This window comes from Balaenoptera physalus, assembly GCF_965194825.1.
Source record: "Balaenoptera physalus genome assembly, chromosome: 1".
Classification (NCBI taxonomy): Eukaryota; Metazoa; Chordata; class Mammalia; order Artiodactyla; family Balaenopteridae; genus Balaenoptera; species Balaenoptera physalus.
The window spans coordinates 122,700,657-122,724,957 of NC_138882.1; the positions used below are offsets into that span (position 1 = coordinate 122,700,657).

The 24,301-nt window shown below is 37.4% G+C and overlaps 1 protein-coding gene across 4 annotated transcripts in view; it reads right to left on the reverse strand.

The window, feature by feature from the left end:
- PRKACB (protein kinase cAMP-activated catalytic subunit beta) overlaps positions 1-19,105 on the reverse strand; it is a 148,656-nt gene extending 129,551 nt beyond the window's left edge. For 2 of the 4 annotated variants that reach the window (XM_082410459.1, XM_082410458.1), the window contains exon 1: positions 18,784-19,105. In XM_082410459.1, the coding sequence (XP_082266585.1) occupies positions 18,784-18,829 (46 nt within the window). In that variant the 5' untranslated portion in view covers positions 18,830-19,105. The remainder of the gene's footprint in view (positions 1-18,783) is intronic. The other 2 variants (XM_082410461.1, XM_082410463.1) reach the window with 1 other exon arrangement.
- Between the last annotated feature and the right edge of the window lie 5,196 nt (positions 19,106-24,301).

Below are 24,301 nucleotides of genomic sequence, written 5' to 3' on the forward strand. Positions count from 1 at the left end.
TTCCAGGGAACTAAAATTTTCTCCATTAAGAGAATTTTGTAAAGACCGAAATAAATGGAAATCCGAAGGTGCAATGTCTGGTGAATACAGCGGATGAATCAGAGCTTCCCAGCCAAGCTGTAATAGTTTTTGTCTAGTCATCAAAGAAACATGTGGCCTTGCAGTATCCTGATGGAAGATTATGTGTTCTCTGTTAACTAATTCCAGACGCTTTTCATTGAGTGCTGCTTTCAGTTGGTCTAATTGGGAACAGTACTTGTTGGAATTAATTGTTTGGTTTTCCAGAAGGAGCTCATCATAGAGGACTCCCTTCCAATCCCATCATATACATGACATCACCTTCTTTGGGTGAAGACCAGCCTTTGGTGTGGTTGGTGGTGGTTCATTTCGCTTGCCCCACGATCTCTTCCGTTCCACATTATTGTACAGTATCCACTTTTCATGGCCCATCACAATTTGTTTTTAAAACAGAACATTTTCATTATGTTTAGGTAGAGAATTGCATGTGGAAATACGGTCAAGAAGGTTTTTTTCACTTAACTTATGTGGAACCCAAACATCAAAGTGAGTAACATAACCAAGCTGGTACAAATGATTTTCAGCGCTTGATTTGGATATTTTGAGTATGTCGGCTATCTCCCACGTGGTATGACATTGATTGTTCTCAATAAATGTCTCGATTTGATCACTATCAACTTCAACTGGTCTACCCAACCGTGGAGCATCGTCCAGCGAGAAATCTCCAGCACGCAAACTACTTTTGAGATGTTTGATCAGTCACAGCAACTTCTCCATATGCGGCACTAATCTTTTTTTGCATTTCAGTTGCGTTTTTACCTTTCTTGAAAAATAAAGCATAATATGCCGAAAATGTTGCTTCTTTCTTCCATCTTCAGTATTAAAATGGCTACACAAAAATTCACCAATTTTGATGTTTATTTTTTAAACACACACTGATACGACAGCTGTCACGATACAATCTAACAAAATTGTTTTGAATGAAGTTAAAGACAAATAAATGCTACTAGAGCCATCTTATGGAAAAACCAAACGAATGTTTTGGCCAACCCATTATAATCCCATTTTTGTTAAAACTAACCCATATATTTTTAAAAAGGATATATTGAAGAAAAAAATGCTAACTGGTTATCTGTGAATGGTGGGATTCTGGTTGAGATTTTTCTTTTCTTTTTATTATATATAAGTAATGGTGAGTAGAAAATTTCCCCTGTTATTATGAAAATTCATTTGTTGAAAGAAATGGTTGAATAAACTCACTCCAGGTTTAAAAAGAAGCAAGTGTCAGTGCCTGGGTTTTCTGTGAAAGCGAGAAGTTTCTCTGAATACTGAGGTGGTGGGAAAGAATTAGATGTTCCAGAGAAAAATATCCAGAAGGGAGAAGTGACCAGGGTAGCATTCTGTTCTAGTGAATGGTCAAGAAAGAAGACCTCTAATCAAGAGTACAATCAGAAGGACATTTGAGAAAAACTTTAATGTCTCATGAGTACTAAATTGTTTACCTTTTGGTATATTACATAAATGATCCTGAATTTCCTTTAAGAAATTTTCAGTCAGTTGTACTTTGCTAATAACTAAATGCTTTTGCGTGAGGGATTTCTTTTATGAAACACTCAGAGGAGAAGATCCCACTTGAGATATTTTAAACTAAGGAATAGTACCCAGCTGTATCTCAGATTCTATCATTACTCTAGAATTAAATCAAGGAGGTATGCTAACCATAACTGTCCAACTATTAATGCGAGGTAGTAGGGGAAAAAATGTGCATTACGTGGAAAACCTGTAGGTGAGGACAGGTTTGCTAATAATGGAAAAGAGGTTCCAGAGGATCCTCTGGAAAGAACAGGGACATAGGCAGTTTAAAATGTGATTGAACTTGGGCAGGTGATAGAACTTTTCTGTATTTCAGTTCCTTCGTATGTGTTTCAGTTGTCTATCACTATGTAACAAACACCAAAACTTAGTGTTAATTGTGAGCATATTTTTCTCACAATTCTGTGGTTCAAGAATTTGGTCAAGGTACAGTAGGAACTGCTTATCTCTGTTCCACAAGGTCTGGGGTCTGAGCTGGGTGACTCAAACAGCTGGAGGATAGCTGGAACAGCCCAGCTGAAGTCATACATCTGCCGTCTCACTTCTCACTGCTGGCTGAGTCACTCACTCATCTGGCTTCAGTTGAAGGCTGGGCTGACTGAAAGGGCTAAGAAAGCGTCACTCACTTGTCTAGTGCCTAGGTGCTACTCCATATGGCCTATCTCTAACTCCCTCTGTCCCTCTGTTTCTGTCTCCCCCTCTCTCTCTCTTTCTCTCTCTCACTGTCACTTTTCTTTCTCTTTCCAAGTGGCTAGTTGGGCATGCCGGTCTCAAAATAGTCAGACTTCTTACATAGTAGCTGGTTTCTATAAGAGCACAGGCTATTAGACTTCTCAAAGGCATAAGCCTGGAATTGACCCAGCATCACATCCACCATATTTTATTGCTTAAACAATCATATGTCTAGCCCAGATTAAAGGGAGTGAAGAAATCAACTATGCCTCTGGATGGAAAGGGTGGTTAAAAATTTGCAGCCATCGTTACCCTGTCACAGTATCCTCTGGCCACAAATTATTTACACTTCTCCATTTTCAAAATACACTTAACCCCTCCCAAGGCCCCCCCAAAGTCCCATTACAACATCAGCTCAGAGTCCAGGACCTAGTCTAAATCAGGTGCAGATGGAGAGGAGGCTCCTCAAATCCAGTTTCTTGTCGGCAGCTCCTCAGGTATGATTCCTCTAATTTGACGATCTGTGAAGATGCAAGTTATCTGCCCAATACAAACCCAATATACAATGGTGAGGCAAGGAACAGGAAAATTGCAATGGACACTACCATTCAAAAAGGGGGAAAACAAGAGGTACATAACAGTCATTAGTCAATAGCAAGTCTGAAATCCAGTTGGGCACAAGTCACCAGTTCCTTGACTAGTCCTGGGAGTGGTTCTCCATGTCTCTTAGCTCTACTCTCTGGCTTCTTGGCTGCATCCTCTGAGTCATCCTTCATTTTCCATAACAAATGGCCTATGTTTAGAGCTGAGTAGCTTCTCAGCCTGCTTCCTTTCCACAGGAGGTTGAGGGCCCAGAGGCTTCTTTTCATTATGAATTCTCTCTGCCCCTTTCAATCTAAGTGATACAGTTCCTTTTAAAACCCTGGGTTTCATGTTATCATATTACAATCAACTCCAATAGACAAAAGCCACGTTCACATTTCTCTCTGAAAGGCCATTCTCTACTTTGGGCCTCATGTAAGGCTGCTGTAGCAGGGGTTCCCAACCCCCCGCTGTGGACCAGTACCAATCCAAGGCCTATTAGGAACCGGGATGCACAGCAGGAGGCAAGCAGCAGGCGAGCGAGCGAAGCTTCATCTACTGCTCCCCATCGCTCACATTACCACCTGAACCATCCCCCCCCAACCTCCCCCCACTGCTCCGTCTGTGGAAAAACTGTCTTCCATGAAACCGGTCCCTGGTGCCAAAAAAGGTTGGGGACTGCTGTGTTACAGGACAAAGTCCTCATTTCTAGAAACCCCAACTGTCTAATTGAGAGGGTCTGTAAGACACACACTTAAGATTCTTATAAGCCTTTTTAGAAAGTCTATGATGCAGCACTTTAAATCCTCTTCTTAGTAAAGGATCTTATGGCATTTTAAATTGTATTTATCAAAAGAAGATAAAATGGTCAAGATACAAATAAAAATTGCCAAAAAATAATAACTGCAGGCAGCTTTCTGAAACCCTCCTTCTTGCACCTAGGAATCTAAAGAGAGTTCTCTCTTTTATTAAACAACAGTTATCTTGTGAATTATGTAGGCCAATGCTCCTTATATTGAGATAGATTAAATTCCTGTTAGAATTCAATGCTAAATTTGTTAGAATTTCAGTGAATTTGGAAGAGGTTCTATACTGTATAACTCCCTTGCATGTAGAAAGTGCTAAATTTTATGCTCAAATATAATAACTAGTCTCACCATCAGTTTTCTGGTTCAATCTTAATCTACTTTATTTTGAGGCTCCTGTTTATTTTTAAAATTTTACTTTATATGTATATGCCTTCTATCGCAAAACATTTGAAATCTTTTTTGGCTGTGGTAATGGCGGTGGGGGGGTGGATGGTGTTGAGGAGGTACCAGAGTGATTAATAAATAAATGAAGGTTGAAGAGAAAATAGAAAGTTCCATTTCTGGCTTAGGAAAATGAAAAGCTCCCCCCACCCTCCACCCCAGGGTTAAAAAAGAAAAAAAACAATGTCTGTGATGATCAGTTTTATGTATAAACTTGGCTAGGGTATAGTCTCCAGTTATTCAATCAAACACTAATCTAGGTGTTGCTGTGAAGGTATTTGGTAGATGTGATGAAAAGTCCATAATCAGGTCATTTCAAGTAAAGATTATCCTGGATAATCTGGGTGGGTCTGATTCGATCAACTGAAAGGCCTTGAAGAGCAGAACTGAAGCTTCCCTGAAGTCAGCCTGTGGACTTCAGCTTCAGCCTGTGCCTGAGAGTTCCAGCATGCCCTTCCTGACAGCCTGCCCCATGGATTTTGGACTTGCCTAGCCAGCCCCCATAATCAATAAGTCAATTCCTTGCAATATATCTCTTAATATATAGCCTACTGATTCTGTTTGTCTGGTGTAACCCTGGCTGATAGAGTACTGAGTTTTCTACCACTGGTAAGATTATTATGCAAGAGATAAGTAAATAAAGTAAAACATTTACAGATTTTTAGAAAAGCAGCCAATATGGCATGGTGGTTAAGAACACAGACTCTAGAGTCACACTGCCTGGGTTCAAATCCCAGCCTGACTACTTACTAACCATGTGGCTTTGGACAAATTACTTAGCCTCTTTGTGCCTAAATTTCCTCTTGTATAAAATAAGAGCAATCATAGTTCCTATGTCAAAGGGTTGTGAAGATTAAGTGGGTTACTATACATATAGCACCAACAACAGTACCTGGCACATAGGAAAAGCTAAGTAATAGTCTAAAAAGGTGATATGGTAGGTAGACAGATCTTCTAAGGGCTCTTTGGATTCTAGGAGAGTTTCAAATGTACAATTTTTAAAAGAAAATTATCATTACCATGTTAGGAGAGCAGAATAACTAGTGATTATGAGTAGAAGGCCTAGAACAAACTGACTAAGTTTGCATTGCACACGGCTCTGCCATTTAACTGTGTGACCTTGTTAAACTTCTCTAAGCCTTAATTTTCTTACTAAAAAAAAGTGATGATAATAATAGTATTTACTAATAGGGTTATGGTGAGAAATAAATGATATAAGCTGCTTTATGCAATTTTTAAAGTTTTGGTGGATAACGCTAAAATTTCCCACTGAATTTTTATGTCTTTTTATTCTTGATGATCCTGAGGTTATGAATATGTCAGCTCCTTATAATCTAACATTACTCCAGTAGATTAATTTGCTGTTTCTAGTTGTCCATTAACTTGCAATTCAGACAACTTGTTAAAAAATGTGCCCAATCTATACACACAGTGATTAAGGATTTCCCTTAAAAACTATAGCCACTATTTATTGACCAACTTCTAGGTGCGAAGAGAAATGTATACATCATATACAATTTCTAAATCTCACAACTCAGCACTATCTCCATTTGCAGATTAGGAAAGATTTTGAAAGTACCTGTGTGAACTAATATAAATACGCTGTAACATCTATTATTATTTCTTTGAGAACACTTTTATTACTTTCTAGATCTCAGTGTGATCCAGACACCAGGTTAATGATATTAAGTGCCCAGGCAAGTAACCTCTGATCACCTAAGTAGCTAGCTTCTAAATTCTCAAAGGCTTTTCAGTTAATTGATTTTTAAAAAGGGGGAGGGGAATAATTCAATTCCTTTCTCAATTAGATAAATTTAAATCAGCTGTTAATAAAAGATATAGTTCCACAGAGAATAAGAATACATTCCCATTTAACTATGCAAGTATGAATATTTTTAAATTCAAGAAGAGATACATATTTAAACTGAAGTATATTTTAATCTACAGAATATATAAACCAACGTGATCCCACTTGGTCTTTGGCTATACACTATTAATTGAAAACTCATGCCACTAAAATACATTTAATATATTGTCTTTTTATCTGAAAATTATATTGTTAAAATCTAATTTTTAAGTACTTTCCTAAGATTTTTATTTTTTTTAATATTTTTTATTTATTTATTTATTTTTGGCTGCATTGGGTCTTCGTTGCTGTGTGTGGGCTTTCTCTGGTTGCGGCGAGCGGGGGCTACTCTTTGTTGCAGTGCACGGGCTTCTCATTTCAGTGGCTTCTCTTGTTGCGGAGTACAGGCTCTAGGCCTACATGCTTCAGTAGTTGTGGCACGTGGGCTCAGTAGTTGTGGCACGCAAGCTCTAGGGTGCAGGCTGAGTAGTTGTGGCACACAGACTTAGTTGCTCCGCGGCATGTGGGATCTTCCCGGACCAGGGCTCGAACCCATGTCCCCTGCATTGGTAGGCGGATTCTTAACCACTGTGCCACCAGGGAAGCCCCTGCTAAGATTTTTAATAGAATTTTTAAACAGGCATTGTACATATGAGTATATTTCTTATATTTAACACTACAAATAAAACTAGGCTATTGTAGTTCATTTAATATACATGTTTATTTAGTATGTATATACTCCAACCTTTCTAGTTTAGTAACTATATTCACTTAATATATACATTTCCACCCTACCTTATCTTAGACAATTACTTGAAAGATTATACCCTAGACCCATTTCATTCTATCCTCTCTCTGACAACCATCTATCTATCTTTTTAGCTCACTCACTTTAATATCTCAACTCCAACAACCTTCAGACCTTATCAAGGTCTCCAATTCTTTTCACTCTACTTCATATCCTTATATCCTTTTTCCTCCTTAAAAGCATAAATCCCAAGGCCAAGCATTATGATCACCTCCTTGCACACACTTTTAGCCATTTGCCCCTCTCTCATTTTAAGACTTTTTTGTTTTTATGTTGTTACATACTGATTTACTTACAGGCAGACCAAGTTTTCAAACGTGTTGTATTCTAAAAGCTGAACTGCATTAAGTGTAGGTTACATTCTCTGCATCATGACTGTAAGTAGCTATAATACAGCAAGAAGAGGAAAAAAAGAACACTTTTTTTTTTTTTAATCCTGGCTTCAGGTTTTATCCAACACAGATTTTAATTACCTGCTTAGCCACCGAAGGCAACTGAAATGGCCACGTGTACAGTAAGTCATAGGCTAGTTTACTTTAGTAGGTGAGAGATGAAAAAGGGAAGAAAATGTAGTCAAAAAGCAAAAGCAGACAGTTAAAGAAAAAGGGGTGCACATTGTTAAAACAAATGAGAAGACAGGTTGAATATAAAAAAAGAATACACAATTGCATAAGGTTCCTGGGAAAGCAAGAGAGGATGGGATCCAGAGTAATGGTAGAGGGATTGGCCTTGCAGAGAAAGATGTGTGATGTGGTGGGTTTTTAAAATATGTCAAAAAATCTTTGAAATCCTTCCATCAAAGGGTGGAATCTAATACACCTTCTTCAAATATGGACTCATCTCAGTGACTCACTTCTAATGAACAGAATGCAGAAGAAGTGACATTGCTTGACTTCTAAGGCTAGGTCATAAAAGGGGATACAGCTTCCACCTGGCTCTTCTCCCTCTCCCTTGGAACTCAACCACCATGTTATAAGAAAGCCCAAGCCACATTTAAAGGCCACCTGTAGATATTCCAGCTGAAAATCCCAGCTAAGGTTCCAACCACCTACAGCCAGCACAACAAGGAGACATGTGAATGAGCAAGTCTTTAAGCGATTCTAGGCCCCAACCTTTGAGCTGAGCTAGTTGTTGTCAAACAGAGATGAGATGTCCTTGTAGAACTCCGCCCAAAGTGCACTTTCCTAAGCAAAATAAATGTTGTCATTGCTTTAAGCCACTAAATGAGAGATGTGATTTAACAATAGATCAATGGAATAGACAACTCCTCTATTATAACAGAATAACAAGATAAAGTTAAAATATAGGATATCTGGATGTTTGATATAAGAAGTTGAAGGGGTTCTTGTCTGATACCTTTTATTTTCTTTGTGAAATACGAGGCAAGATCATTGCTTAGAATGAGAGACATAATGGGGATTTCATAAGTGTAAAGAAGAGAATGAAATAGAAATCGTAATGAATGGGAAACAGAGTTAATCAGAGAAATGCGGTACAACTGTCAAGTCATGTTGACAGCCCATTTGAGGTTGAATTTATAGTGCCCCTTCCATGTGGCTTTCTCCAGCAGTGCTTAGCTCCTGGCTGAAAGCACTAAGAAAGCGGAAGTTAAGTTTATCAACTGGACTTCTGTAAGGAAGAATGTGATAAAAAGAGAAAAGTGCAAAGGATTTCAGGGACCACGTAATCTAAACTGGTTAAGAAAAAATGAAGAAGCAAGAGGTTCTAATGAAGAATGATCATAATGGGAATATTTAAAAAGCAAACAATAAGGAGAGGACATTGTAATCAGAGAATGACATGCCTACAATAGTGTTTCTTGTGCAGTTAATGAGTATGACAAGGTTGCTGGTGAGACTGGCTATCTGAACTGAAGTGAAGAGAAGGGGATAAGGATAATGTGGTCAGGGAATTGAGATGCAATGGTAATGGATGAGTCATCACGTAGAAGTTAAAGCCATCAAGGATGAATACAGGGCTTACAGTACAGAGAAACTTTGTGACCCAAAGTTTTTGATGAATGAAAGTAAGTGAGCCAGCGATTGGTAAATGACAGCAACACAGACGAGGAACATGGTGATACAGCTGAATGGTATAGGTCTTGTCTTGGTCTGTTTGGGCTGCTATAACAAAATACCATAGACTGGGTGGCCTATAAATAAAAGAAATTTATTTCTCATAGTTTTGAAGGCTGGAAATTCAAGATCTGGTGCCGGCAGATTTGGTGTCTGGTACCAGCCCACTTCCTCATTGGCAGCCGTATTCTCACTGTTAACCTCACAGCGGAGCGGGCAAGGGAGCTCTCTCAGCCTTTTTTATAATCCCATTCATGAGGCTCTGCCCTCATGACATAACCACCTCCCAAAGATCCCACCTTCAAATATCATCAACTTGGGAGTCAGGATTGAACATATGAATCTGGGGGATACACAAACATTCAGGCCTCAAATGAGGAGGGTTTTTTTTAAGAGGTTGGGAGCATAACAGTTTTTCCTAACCTAATGTCTTCCTAACTGAAGCCTGAGACCAATCTCTCCCTACCAATTAAAAGTGATATAATTTTGACATACAAATGTCGAATAAACTACTATGTGCTAATAAGAAGAGAGGGAAAGAGGTACCCTCTTATCAAATAAATCAACTACTAGGCCCAAACAGTCAATATATTACAGAGAAAGTACCTGCTAACTGGGGAGGGGGGAGGGTAAACATTTCTAAAAGAAGCTTGAGTTTTTTTATCCATTTAATTATCCATAGTTTCAGCTTCCACTATGAGCTGGGAACTGTGTTTGGGGGATATCTACCTAAACAAGGTAGATATTGTCTCTGCCCTTACATATCACAATGTGTAGTAGGAGAAACAGCTGAGAAATCAATGTGAGTAGAAGTGCTAGAGTTACAGATGTAACATCTCCAAAATGGACTCAAAACCAATTTCTATTTCAGTCAGTTACAGTCTATTTCCCAAGATGATCTCAGAAATTCTATACTTATTCCCATATAAACTCCTATGTTGTATTTTCACCCTAGTATCAATCTCAGGCACCTGTGTACCATTGTACATTTTTATCATAAATATCTGAATGTATCTGTCTCCCAGCTTAAGGATAGGAACTAAGTCTTACATTTATTCTCATATTTGCATTTATGGACTAGCACAATGCCTGGTACAAGGTAGGCACTTACTAAGTACTGATTGAGAATAACTAAAGGATTGAATGAATGACAAACAAATGACTATTCTGTCTCTGCGTCATTCTATCAGTTGAACTATAGCTTATTTAGTAACCTCAAGACTACAGACTAAAGAGGGATTCATATTCTTACCCAGTTTAACCTTTCATGGCTTCTATACATCTAGGGAGCTGAGCTAGGATTGGAGGAGCTAAATTAGCAGAACCGGCTCTTAGAAAAGAAGCTAAGTAATATCTGTATAAACACTTTCTTTCAATTTTGTGGCTCACATACCACAACGGTGTGCTGATGCTATATGGTCTTCTACTTGAATAAGTGGAAATTGAATGAATACTCATTAAGTAGAACCTTAAAATAATGAGATCTCAAGACAGTATCTTTAATTTTCTGAGTCAAAGTCCAGATGGAGAATACAGATTTGCCAAGGACTCATAGGTTTAGATTCAACAGTTGTTTTACTAGAAAACAAAAATTTCAGAAGTCATTGAAAAGTTAACATTATATGAATAGTAGGCAACAGGGAATACAACCTTAAACCACAGCCATAAAGCCTGGGACTTTATACCTGTAACAGCAAATCAGCTAAAGATATGGCATTTACATTGGATTTTATAAGGCAGCCCTAATGTCAAATGTGCTACTGAATTATCCTTCATTGTGAACTGTCAATTAGTTCATTTCTCTCTTTAAACGAGTCCCTTTTTTTTTTTCTGGCCACGCCACGCAGTATGTGGGATCTTAGTTCCCTGACCAGGGATCAAACCCGTGCTCCCTGCAGTGGAAGCGCAGTCTTAACCACTGGACCACTGGGGAAGTCCCGTGCTCCCTGCAGTGGAAGCGCAGAGTCTTAACCACTGGACCACCGGGGAAGTCCCAAGTAGTCCCAAATTTGATTCAGAAAATTATCCACATAGATACAGAACATTACTGAATCTAACTTATATTATAACCAAAAAGTGAAAAACCAAATTGTTACTACAGGAAATACTCTATAATATACTTCCTACAAAATTCTCATGATTATGCATTTACTTATCTAAAGCTTCCACTAGACTATGAGCTACATGAAGACAACTCTGTATCTCCTACACGCCCCCCCCCAGAAATTAAAAAAAATGAATAGATGAATTATAATGGATTGAAATATAAAAATTTAAGCTATACCTCCATCTTTATTTAAGCAAGTTAAGTTATACCTCTATATCTATTTAAGCAACTTTTAAGCTATACCTCCATATCAGGGGAAATAATTTGGTATTTGCATTATGGTAGTAAACCTCAATATTAGCAAGAAAGAGGTCTACTAATACTGATGAGTCTTTTTGAAGCTGTAAGGGGCTGAAAGGGTTACAAAACCTATAAAAAGAGTAAAAAAGCATCAACACTTTCCAGCAGTTTTTAAGTTGATAAAAATACTACCTGAATTTGTAAGCACAAATGTTTTTACCTTTAAACTAATCAGTTAAATATATTTATTCTCTAAGCCAAGTTTACGAAGGTTTCACTGTACTTCCTTTTATTTGCTCTACAACTAGCTTTTATAAGTTTTGAGGAATAGCCCATGAGTTGTAGTGTTTTAAATTTAGGTGAACAATCCCAGATTTTCTCTGTCTATACTATTTGGTTTATACACTTCAATCGTGTAGCCCTAATCTTTCTAGAATGAAGAGTTCTGGGTTTTGTTTTTTTGTTTTAAGTTTATCCTCATACAATAGACCTTCAATTCTCTTACTCCTATTAGCTGCCCTGATCTTAACTTTCTCCAGTTCTGCTATAAACAAAACATCATAACTACACATAATATGTTAAGGATTTTACACTAAGAGTAGACTGTTTTATGTTTTGTTTCTAATACACTCCCTTGATGACCAACATTTAAATGGTCCCTTTACCTACAGCAGAACATGAAAATATCTTCAAAGATCAATACAGTGATTCCAAAATTTGTTTCTTAGGCCAAAACTCAGAGGCTATCGTTCTTTAAGTACAGATCAAAAACTTCCCCTAAATAAATTACCTCGTATTTGCTCACACTGAGGATCATTTGCCATTTCTCTACACACATAATTCTGTAAGACTCTTCTATAATTTATTCCCGTCTTGCTACTTTTTAAATATACCTTCTTTCTTTTAATAAATATATGAGAATCATTGAATTATAAAGCTGGAAAAGGCCACAGCCTCTTTATCAAATTCATCCTTCTCAATTTTATAGTACAGCTTGGAGGTATTAAAACACTTGTCTAAAGCAAACTAATGGAAAGAACTAGAAAACAGAATTTAGATTTTTCTTATTCTAAGTTCATATTCTTACTATTAAGTCACACTTTAACTTTTTAATATCAATTTTAAAGAACGCTAAGGGAAGAATATTGATATTTACTTAGTACAATATATGTTGGTACTATATTTTACATGTTTTTTCCACTATTCCACATGACTCTACAAAACTCAACAGCTTATAGGATGCTTACTTTAATCATAAAAGTAACATTTTATCTGACTTTAAATTATTTTGTTTCTTTAAAAGTTATGCTGTTCTCATCAGTGCTTTGTCTTTTACTTTTTTCAAAACAAAGAAGCTAAACTTTTAGTGGCTATAGTTCTTAATTTATAGAAGTCGTGTCAGATGTCATATATAGTTTTATAGCTTCTAAAGAGCTGGCTTTAAAAGGGGAGCAAAATGAGGGTGAAATTTGGAAAAGATCCTTTGACCATCCAAGGTCATTCTTTCCCCCACAGCTGGGAGAATTATAGACAATCCACACATAAAACAACCAATCAGAAATCATTTTTCAGAAATGCCATAAGCACCCTGAGTTCAATATGCACCCCCAAATCTGTTCCTCCCCTTATATCCATTTCCTAACTCCATTACTGGCATAACAACCCAGCCACCAAGACAGAGAAGCTAAACACTTGGGAGTTATTCCCAATTCCTCCTTTTCTTCATTCCCAACATGCAATCAGTACAGTACAGTCTGCTTATTTTTAGTTTCCAAATTTCTCACATTTCAGATCATTCCTGTATCCCTACCTCTACCACCTTGATTCAGACCCTCAAAGTCCCTCACTTGAGAGAGGGAGTCTTCTAATTGATCTTCCTGCCTCCAAACACTTCACTTGTTCCATGGTGACATCTTCACATTACCACCAAAGTAATCTCTCTAAAACCCAAATTTTATCATATCTTTCTCTTATTTCACAGTAGCTCCCTAATATCCATGGGATAAAATTCAAACTCTTTTCATGGTCTCTGTCCATTTCTTCAGTCTCATCTTTCATTGTACAATCTCCCCTCTTCCCTACCACGAACCCCATCCTCTATCATTTAGTCATAATGGACAACTTACTTTCTTCCCTGAATATGTCATGCTGTTTCACCCCTCTGTATCTTTACTCACTCTGTGTGCTCTCTCTACTCAGAACATACTTCCTCCTGTGATCCTGCTGTTGAACATTTACGATTTTCAATGTTCAACTCAGGGCTCACCTCCTCTTTGCAGTCTTTTTTGAACTTCACCTCCCCCCACCTCTGTGGAAATGACCATACTTTCTATTGGTTCCCCCAGTGAACTTTTACAAAAGCATTTGTAACAGTTTTTTGTTGTTGTTGTTTTTCATTAAGTTGTTGACATGTCTGTCCCCCCCTTCTGAAACACAGGTACTCTGGAGCAGATACTGTATCCTATTCAACCTTTATTCCCATAGACTTGCATAAAGTCTGTCACATATTAGGAACTCAATATGTAGAATGAATGAATGAACAAATGAACAAAGAAAAGAACAATACAGGGACTCTTGAGGAATATTTTTTAAATTAAGATAAAATACTCAAAATAATATGGTACTGACCTAGGTATATTTACCTCCTATAAGTTCCACATTTTCCTATTTAACATAGTTTTTTCTGTTAAAAACCTAAGATTTATTCCCTTGAGGAAATGTGGACACATATGTCTACTAACATTTATTATCACATAGATATATAGACAATTTTATAAATTAAACTAATTATTTATTTTATTAATTTAATGGAATATCAAAATGACTTATGGTCAACTCCTTACTATCTGAAAGAATCTTAATAGCTATGCTGGCTTACCTAGTATCTTTTCATCTGCTGCTTCTGCCACTCAGCCATGGCTTACTTTTCTAAACTGGCTTTCATGCCTCTAATTATCCTGCTGCTGGCAATAAAAAGCAACAATCTGTTTATATCCTAAGTAGAGGACACTGACCAGGAGAATGGGAAAAATGGTTCCTGAACAGGAGGGTAATTTTACACAGTAGATGATCTGCACAAAATGAATCACAGAATCATGGAACTGTATGAGATAATATGTATTTATCATCCAAATAGTGTGGCTGTTTATTTTGACTTTTTTTTCTTTATTTTTTAACCTAAGGAAGACTACTCCAAAATTCTTCTGTCAGTCTATTAAAATAGAATAAATATCTGTTGCTGATTTTCTTTTAAAAAAAATATAATTGAAAAGTTTAAAGATATGAGATCACTTAACTTGTTCCTAATCAACATTTAAATCTATAAAAATTTTCAATAAAAAATGTATTCACTGGGATTCAGTATTAAAAACTAATAAATTCTAATTGTAGTAGAGTCCAATAAGGAAATTAACTTTGTACCTAACTTTACAGATTATACACAAATTACTAAGCTATAATAACCTGTTCACTAGGTTTATAAATGCTTATTCAGAGGAAATACTGAAGAAATAAGTTAATTTCTAATATGAGAAAAGACAAATACAGCATTTTGTTCATCTATACAAACTTGTGAGGATCCACAAATTACCAAGATGATGGAAAGATGGGTTGGCGTTTTTATTACATGTAAAGACAGCTATGCTCTAAACGTGTGGTGTCCAAATACCAAACACTAACTGCCACATGTAGGTTAAAAATTCAGTTTCTCAGTTGCCCAGGTTACATTTCAAGTGCTCAATAGCTGCATGTAGCTAGTGGCTACCACATGAGACAATATAGATAGAAACATTTCCATCACAGCAGCAAGTTTGATTGGGTAGTGCTATTGTAAACCATGGTAAAATGCAAATTTCCAAATACTTTTAAAATGGCAATATAAGTTCAAAAGTAACTTTTCAATTGGCTATTTCACAGAAAGGGAAAGTATACATTTACAAATGAGAAAAAAAGAATTAAACACAAATATTAATGAAGGCTTTAGGTATACAAAATTAATTTTCTATGGCTTAATTTGAAATTATACCATATTGAATCTGAAAAGACTTTCAAGGTAATTTAATCCTTCATCCTCAATTTACAGAAATTGAATCTAGAAGACAGTACAAGGAAAAATAAACTCTTTCATTTAAGATATCTACTATATCCAAATAAAGACACTATTGAAAACCACCAAAATTGTCTATAATAATAAACTGATTAAAATGAAGTAAAAGCTATTCTGTGTATCTTAGAATCAGATTTTCCATTGGATGCAGAGGCTGTTTGCACAGTGGTTAGGATTTCAGGTTCCGGGGTTAACCTGCCTAAGTTCAAACATTACTCCTTGACTTACTAACTGTGCAACCTTAGACAAGTCATTTAAGCTCTCTGAGCCTCCTTTTTCTCATCTATAAAATGGAGAAATAACTAAACTATATCATACAGTTGAAAAGATTAAGTGAAATTATGCATGCAAAGTACTTAGAGAACCTGGCACATAGTAAGCCTTTAAAAAAATGCTAGTTTTTATGAAACTTGCATTTTGGTTGAAACTAGTCTACTGGTGACTTTCTTTAACTTCCATTCACCTTCAAAATTTCTTAAGACAGAGAGACTCTGGAAGACATTCAAAAGTCATTATATGAACACTGGCTTACAGGTGGCTCTACCACTTGCAGTCATGGGAGAATCTGCATCCAAATCTCTACCAACACTTTACCCATAGGTCTCAACACCTTGGCGCTAAGAGTGTAACACAAAGCCCCCAAGCAACATGTGGTGGGGGGTAGAGGAAATCTAATGTTTGTTTGTTTGTTTTTTAATGAAATAAACAAACAAAAAAACCCCTCCTAGGCTAAAATAAGTGGCATCTGTTTTTATGTTGGGGACTGTGAGTAAAGTAAAAAGTGGGAGACAGGATAAGTAAAACAATTTTGAATGACAAGTTTAAAATTTCTCAGAGAATTGTATGCTCACTTATTTTTCTAAAATTTATACTTCTGCATATTAGCTGAAATTTAAATAACTACAGTCAGATTTTGAGACACATATTTTTTACTAGAGTAATTTTTTAAAAATACACAGAACAGGTATGTAAAAGTAACAGTTGCTCTTTCATTAAGTTTTAAGACATATCAATACAATTTCCTAGTTCACTACAGTAGAATAATAGGTACCCAACTTAATATGATCTCCAGAAACTGTGGAGATGAAAATGAAATCTCCCCGGCTTTCAAGTCTTACCCCAGAAAATGTTTTATTCTAAGTGTAGGGGGATAGATTTCAATAGAGTACAACATAAGCACCAGATGGTCAAAGCTAACTAAGACCGTTCTCAAATATTTTTATGCCCAGCTTCATTCTTCTGGAATATTTTTAGAACTAAGCTCCAGAGTCACCTGTATGAGGCATGGGCCAAACCTCAAATCCTAACTGGCCTGATATTTTTATATCATCATTTCAAATCAAACATTTTCCTATTGGTAGTTTTCAGGCACTTTGGCTTTGAAATGGAATGATTACACAGGCTGATCTCTAGAATCACTTATATTTCTATAAGTTTATGCTTTTATGTATCAGCTGAAGTTTAAATAACTACATTCAAATTTTGAAAGGCATATATTTTCAAAAGTAATTTTTAAAAACTATACAGAACAGTTAGGTATATAATGGTAAAAGTTGTTCTTTCATTAAGTTTTAAGATATATTGATAAGATTTCTTTGTTCACCACAATAGAACAGCAGCAACATGCACCTGATAACATTGCTCCAAATGAAATTACAAACTGATCAACATGTGACACTTGCAATGATTGTCCCAATGAGACATAGCTTGCTATTTTCTTTTATCACTTCACAACATTTATTCAAACTACTATAATGACCTTCAATTTCCATAAATAAACTTATATAAAAAGCTGGCTAACATACTTAAGAACTAGGCTATCACTAACAGTTAAAGCTTAGGAAAGAATTTATTCACAGGAATCATTTCAAGATATTTTGATAAACATCTAAAGTTTCCTTTCGTTTCCTGTAAACATTCCAAGATTATCCCATAGCTACAAGCTTCAAATTAATATGTCTAGGGGAGAATTAGTTTGGTAACTTAAAAATGGAAATATATAGATCACAAAAGAGTCTACTATCACTGTTAAACATATAAACACTGTACAGGCCAGCACTTGTTAATAAAAATCACTGATATGATTCCATTACCAAGCACACTCTTTGTAATACAATTAGCACATGTTTTACCTTTAGCTTTAAGTTAAAAAGGAAAATGATGAAAGGCACAAGTAATTCTTTACTTTCCGCATTTTTAATACTTTTTGTACAGTTAGTTACTACATTTGTGCAATTAAAGAAAAAAAAAAAACACTAAAATTCTACCTCTATATTGGCTTTTTAAAATCTCCGTATCACATATTAAAGACATGAAACTTTTCTGGAGTTCCTGAAAATTAACACCACAACTTTACTGGTGAAACACAAACCACATAATCTGATCTAACTATTCACATTAAACAAAATGAATGACTAGATCTTTCCCAATCGATTCTGCTTTACTGATACCGAAAAAAGCTATTTCCTTCATGCTACATTATGAAATTAACCTAAAACATAGTAAAAACTGGAACTGGAATAAATTCATCAGGCATTCCCTCAAGTGCTGAGATGTCATTTACTCCCGGTCACACAATGAATACTATTTGTTTTCTGTTCATCCTGAATTATCAAATCTGAGTTGAACCTGGCAAAGGCAAAAACCATCCAGATTGACTGACGGATTGATTGATTGATAAATAAATAAATAAAACCATATAGCCATACAGAAATTCATGACTCTTTACTGTTTGGTGTAAAGTGTAGAGTGCCTGCACTTTCAGCTCTCAGAAGAAATCCACCATATTCTGGAAGCACTTCAATTCAGAGTGACCTTTAAGTTTTACAGACATTGTAGCAAATTCTTTCATGTCTCAAGAAAAGGCAAACCTGCCTTGCTTTTTTTCTCTAGTGGGAAAAGTTTTTGTTTACTCTTATTATATTTTCCACTCCTAATCTGAAGAGATGGAGGCTCTCTAAAACGTAGTTGCCCACTTAGGATTAACCTCACCTGCGGAGGACCAGACCCGCAGCCCCTCACCTGATGATAAGATTGGGATGGACCCAAGTGATGGAGGGAAAAGAGCCAACTCTGCTCACAACACTACCTGTGGCTCCCAAAGAGGGGGCCCGCGTTTTGGGGGGGTGGGGAGCGAGGGCTGGGATGGTCCAAGAGACTTCTTTATCCGGACCATATTTGGGGAAGTATCTAAGCATAGGAGACCCCCCCCCCACCCGCCCCGCGCTCTAGTGAAAGACGGAATTGCGGGGACCGCTCTCCTCCCTTGCCCTCTCCATCCGGCCCTCGGCGCTCAGCCCTCTCGCCGGAGCTGGGGGGAGGGGGTGGAAGAGGAAGGCAGCGGGTCCCCAGGGTCCCCTCGAGTGGCTCCCGGCGGCCGCTGCGAGGCCTGGACCGTGTCAGCGGCCTCCGGGCTCCGACCCGGAGGGGCGCTCGGTGCCCCGTTCCGGCCCGCCCGGCGGGCCCCCAGACCCAGCCCTTGACTCACCGCTCTCCACCTCGCTGCCTTTCTTGGCGGTCGCCGCGTTCCCCATGACTGAGACGATGAAAGGAAGGGGTCAGGGAGGGGAAGGGGAGCCGGGGCCGTCCCCGCCGCTCCACAGGCTGAGGCAACTCCTGCTTCTGCACCGGTCAGAGCGGTCAGTGCTCTCGGCGCTGGCGCCCGGAGTGCGGGCGGGAAGACTGGGCCGGTTCTGAGGCCAAGGCTTCAGCAAACTCCTCAGCCCCGGCGGCAGCAGCGATAGCAGCGGCAGCAACGGTGGCGGCGGCGGCGGCTCCGGCGGGCAGACACTCCCCCTTCCCCCGCCCCGCCCCGCCCCCCCTGCGCGCCCCCCGGCAGCCGCGCGCCGGGGCCCCGACCCTGTCCCTCTTCACCAGCGGGCGCGCGCGCCGGAAGTGACGTGCCGGCCGGGTACAAGGGCGGCGGGCTGAGGGGGGCCGAGCCGAGGGCAGCGGACTCGGGTAACCCCGGCTGGCACCTCAGCGGCCCACCAAGCCGGGACGTGGTGGCCCGGACTTGCTCTCGGATGCCCATCCTCGAGATCTGGGAGGCGGCGTGGGGACCGTTAGCTTTGAGGAACCCGTAGTCTCTCAGCCTGGCGTCCCCCACGCCCTGGAGATCGCACACGAAGGGAGCCCCCTGGTTCGCGCCACTGGGCTTTGCGGACTGGTCGGTATCAGTCGCGGGAACAAGCTCGTCCCTAATCCTGATCGTGGTTCCGAGCCTGTCTTTGCCTCACAGATCCGGGTGTTCACCGAGCCCACCACGTTGTCCTCCTGGTTCTTAGGCACCAGTCACAAGCCCTTTAATGTTCCCAGTGCAGTTTTCATTCGCTGTGGTTTTGCGGGATCGCTCTCAGGTTTTGTCAAATACCCCAGAGAGAAAGGAAAGTATTACTATTTCTACACAATGTCTGTTGATGTGAATCATTGTAGTTAGCAGCTCTCTGTGTAGATGTCAAAATAAATGCATTCCCAATTGGTAACTGCGTTTTTCTTAATATACATCTTGAATTTGTGAATAGTTTTACTTACCAGGTTAATTTTTTGCGGCACTCTAGTATTTTTTGTTGCATGTTTCTTTGAATTTTGCGCCGTGAGCATTTATTCTAAATTTAGTGTAGAAAGACTGTAACTTCCCGAGGGGCAGAGACTACTAAATTTATTTTGTGTCCCCAGGACACCAGGCACAGCAGGTATTTAATGGATACTTGATGACTTGAAAGTAAGCAGAGGAAATCTCTCAGAATTTTTTTTTGAAATAGCTTTCATTACTGACAAAAACAGAGTGGTAACTGTAGACGTTTCTCAGTAAGTTCTTCCTGCTGTTTCTTATTACTATTTCTGCTAAATTAATTTAACAAAGGTTTATATCATGTATACTGTATTCCAAGTACTACCATGCAGGTAGCAACTCATTTGATCCTCAAGAACCCTATGAGATACGGAGTTTTACTATCATTATTTCACTTATGAACAAACTGAGGCACAGAGAAGTTAAGCAATTTACCCTAGATTACACAGCTATTATCTCTTTGAAGCAGGATTTGAACCTAGGTAGTTGGGCTCTAAAGTCTGACTTTTTGTCCATAATGTTATGTAGATGTTATGGTAAATAGCTTTCTCTCCATTTAAAATTACCTTGACTTGAAAAGATGGATGCATAATGAGTTTATTTCTTGGGGAAGTTCATTATTGTTTTCTGGGTTTCCATTAAATCCAAGTAATATAAAAATTGTAGAGAAGGAAGGATTTAAACTAGCTGTGAGGTATTGTGTCAGCATGCAACAATGTTGCAACAATGTCACATCCTTCCAATCACATTTAGTTTTGTGTGGTGGATGCGATATTTTGCCCTACATACATAGGAAGTTCAATAAATAGCATTAAGCCATATACCAAGTTAAAAAAACTTTTTTATATACTTTATTCTGGATAGAATCTTTCTAGAATCCTGGAAGACTCATACTGCCCTCATTGGGGTAAGTTTTAAAATGTATTCCTTTTTAGAGACCAGCTTTAATAAAAGAGTGGTTATATGCATAATTTGTCCCTATCCTTAACATAATTTTGAATTCTAGCTCTCTAACAAGAGGGTAGCCATCTGTTTTGTAAATGATTAATTTGCAGAAGAGACAGTTGACAGGGATTAGAGTTAAGATACATTATAACTACATCCTAGAAAGTTAATAAACAAAAAATTCAGCTTTACAAATTTCTCCCTTTCTCTCTCAATTTAACTTTATCATTCATTGTTTAAGAAATTAAATTAATTGTTAAGAAAGAAAAAGATCATCAACAATTGGAAATATCTTGGGTTTTTTTCCGTATGCTATTATTTCTGGTTTTTTATATTAACTTACACTGCTGCTCTGATTCAAGGAAGACTATACTTCAAGAGTATAGTTTCATGAATCGTCTTCAATTAGTAAACATTCACAATCATCTAGTTGTAATTATATACAAGTTGCTTTTTCATTATTAGAGAAGAGTTCTCTTTAGGAATCCATTGTTTATATAGCATCTAAAAGACTATGTTTCAAGAATTGTTTATTTACACCTAGAAAGGGCAGAAGTTTCATTAACTGTACAGTTATTCTTGAATAACTGCAGCTAGAATGGGGCAACTGCTATCCTTTGCCACTAATGCCTTTTCTATAACCTGGACAAGCACAAAGGTAGAACTAAATCTTGTTTCCCTAGGAAAGCAGATGCAGAAAAAAGGAAGTGATACGGAGAAAAGACTTTGAGTTCCCTTCTGTATAATATTTTATCTAAGAACATACAGCACTATGTAGCAGGGAAAATTGGACCAGTGGTAGTTGCTTTGGAAATAATTATCCTTACATTTTCTAGTACTTTATGAAAACACTTTCACATGCCATTTTTTATCTGATCCCACAACAAACCTACATGAGCAAGACAGATTATATTAGCCACAATTTACAAATGAGAAAAAAGTTCAAAGAAGTGAAGTAACTGGGCCAAGTTCACTCAAATGGTAAGTGACAGAGCACTAGGTTATATACCATTAATGTGTGAAACAAGTGTAATCTCAATCTCATTAAGATTAGGTTTTATTATCCACATTTTGCAGATGAGAAAACTGAGCCTTAGGAGCAAAGAGTCTAGGCCCTGTATTCTTCCTAGAGTCACCTTTTCAGAAAGGAGTGAGAAAGTGGGGAAAAATTAGTAAATTGTTATTCCTATTTATTTTGTAGTTTTTACTTATACTATCAACTAAATTTCCAAGTCCTTTTAAAAAGTAAACACCCTCAAAAACAATGTATGTCAAAAATACTTGTTTTTCCTTTACAATCACCAGGACAGGTAAACTGAAATTGATAATCGTTGGAAAATATGACCAGGTCATTTTGTTTTTATATTGTATTTTACATCAAGTAAGTGCAAATGAGAATTTATTTAACCATCATAAAATAATGATTATTTTGAATGATAACTAGTAATCCACACAGTCTAATATTTCATTATTATACAGTATTATATGTCCTGAACCTAATGATACCACATTAAGTATCAAAGGGCAGAATAGTACTTCCAAAATGAGGAAGTAATTTTATAGTTAATAAATTACAAATATGATAATTGTTCAAATCATTCTAGTACAGTGCAAAGTTTTCCAGTTGAGCATAATCCTAATCCCTTTGTTCATAAACAAATTTATTATCTGAAGTTTGATATTCACCTTTTTGGGTATTCCCTTACAGATGAGGTGACTAAAATAGTTGACTGTGGTTAAGTAACCTGCTCAAAGTCAACAAAAATGAACTTGTACCAGAGTGGAGTTATAGCTTATTTCTTGGATAGGGATTAGAATACAAACTGAAAACGTTAAGGAAAAAAGAGAAAACCTGGAGGGGAGAACAAAACCAACAACTTTTTTTCCTTTCTTAATATGTAATACACTCAGAAAAGTATATGTTTGGGATATTCTGATTTTACCAGTGTGTTTTGTCAAAACTATGACTAAATTTCTGCTCTTTCAGGTCGGCACTATGCATTTTTAGAGAGTAACTCGATCAAAAAATAACACTCAAATTTACAAAACTTTTTCTTCTTTATGAAATCACCAAACAGATGGGGCATGAACTTTCATGAAATCTCAGCTTTTACAACTGAAGCCCATCTGTGACCAAGGTGAATCTGGCCCACTAAATTAAAACTATATTCATATTATTGATAGCGACAAACCAGAGTGTTATGTAGTAAAGTAGAAAGGGTTTGAGCTTTGTAGTCAGAAAAATCCGAGTACATCTTTTGGTACAGCCGCTATCTGAGACCTTCACATAAATTACTTTATTCCCCTTTGCCTTAGTTTCCTAAAGTGTGAAGTTATATGGATTAAATTAAATCACCTATGAAAAGCACCTAGGATAACTTGTTGTATAATAGGTACGATAATCCAATAACATTCTATGTTTTCTTGCATTTATGTTTCAATAACAATCATTCAACAAATATGATTACAACAAATTTAATGAGTCCTTACTATATGCAAAGCATGATGGGCTACAAAGGTGAATAAAATCTGTGCCCTGCCCTCAAGAAGTTTTTGTTTAAGGCAAGAAAGACACATTAAGCAGTTAAGCAACTGCTTAAGCAAGTAAGCAATTATGTAAAGCAAGACTCATTAACTTTGTACTATAATGTAAATAAATCACTGAGGAAACATAAGAAAAGTGTTGTTAAATGGTCAACCACATAGAGAATTTAGCATTGGATTTTGTTCTTAAACAAGTGGGGGAAATCATTGGAAACTAAGAACAGCAAACTCAGAGCAGGGGTTTGTATGACTGTCCTTAGATCAAAAGATGCTATGGAAGGAGTTGTAAGAGTTGCAACCTTCCCACTGGAATATAAGCTACTTTGTCATCACTATATCTACTGTATCCAGAGTGATGTCTGAAAAAAAAGTAGGTGCTTATTCATAAGTGAATGAATTGTAGTTTCAGACTAAGATCATGCTCATTTGGGGAAACCTTACATGCCTTTTAAGAAATGTGGACTTCGTTCACTATGCAATAAACTCTGAAGATATTTAAAGAAAGGAGTGATATAATCCACATTTTATTAGTAAGCTAACTTTGATAGCAGTGTGTTGGATATATTAGATGATCAATAGACTGTTAGCAAGCAGACGTGTAAGGTAGCAGTTGTAATAGAAGAATGACATGAAATCATTGAGTGGTGTAGCAGTAGTGGAAGAGAAAAGAAAGGATGCATGTGAGACATTTGAATGTAAGAGTAACAGGATTAAAAAACTATTGGTTTGGCCAAAAGCTTCATTCGTTTTTTTCCATAAGATGGCTCTAGTAGCACTTAGTTGTCTTTAACTTCATTCAAAATAATTTTGTTAGATTGTATGTGACAGCTGTCATATCAGCATGCATTTATAAAAAGACTCATCAAAACTGGTGAATTTTTGTATAGCCATTTTAATATTGAAGATGGAAGAAAAAAAGCAAGATTTTCAGCATATTCTGCTT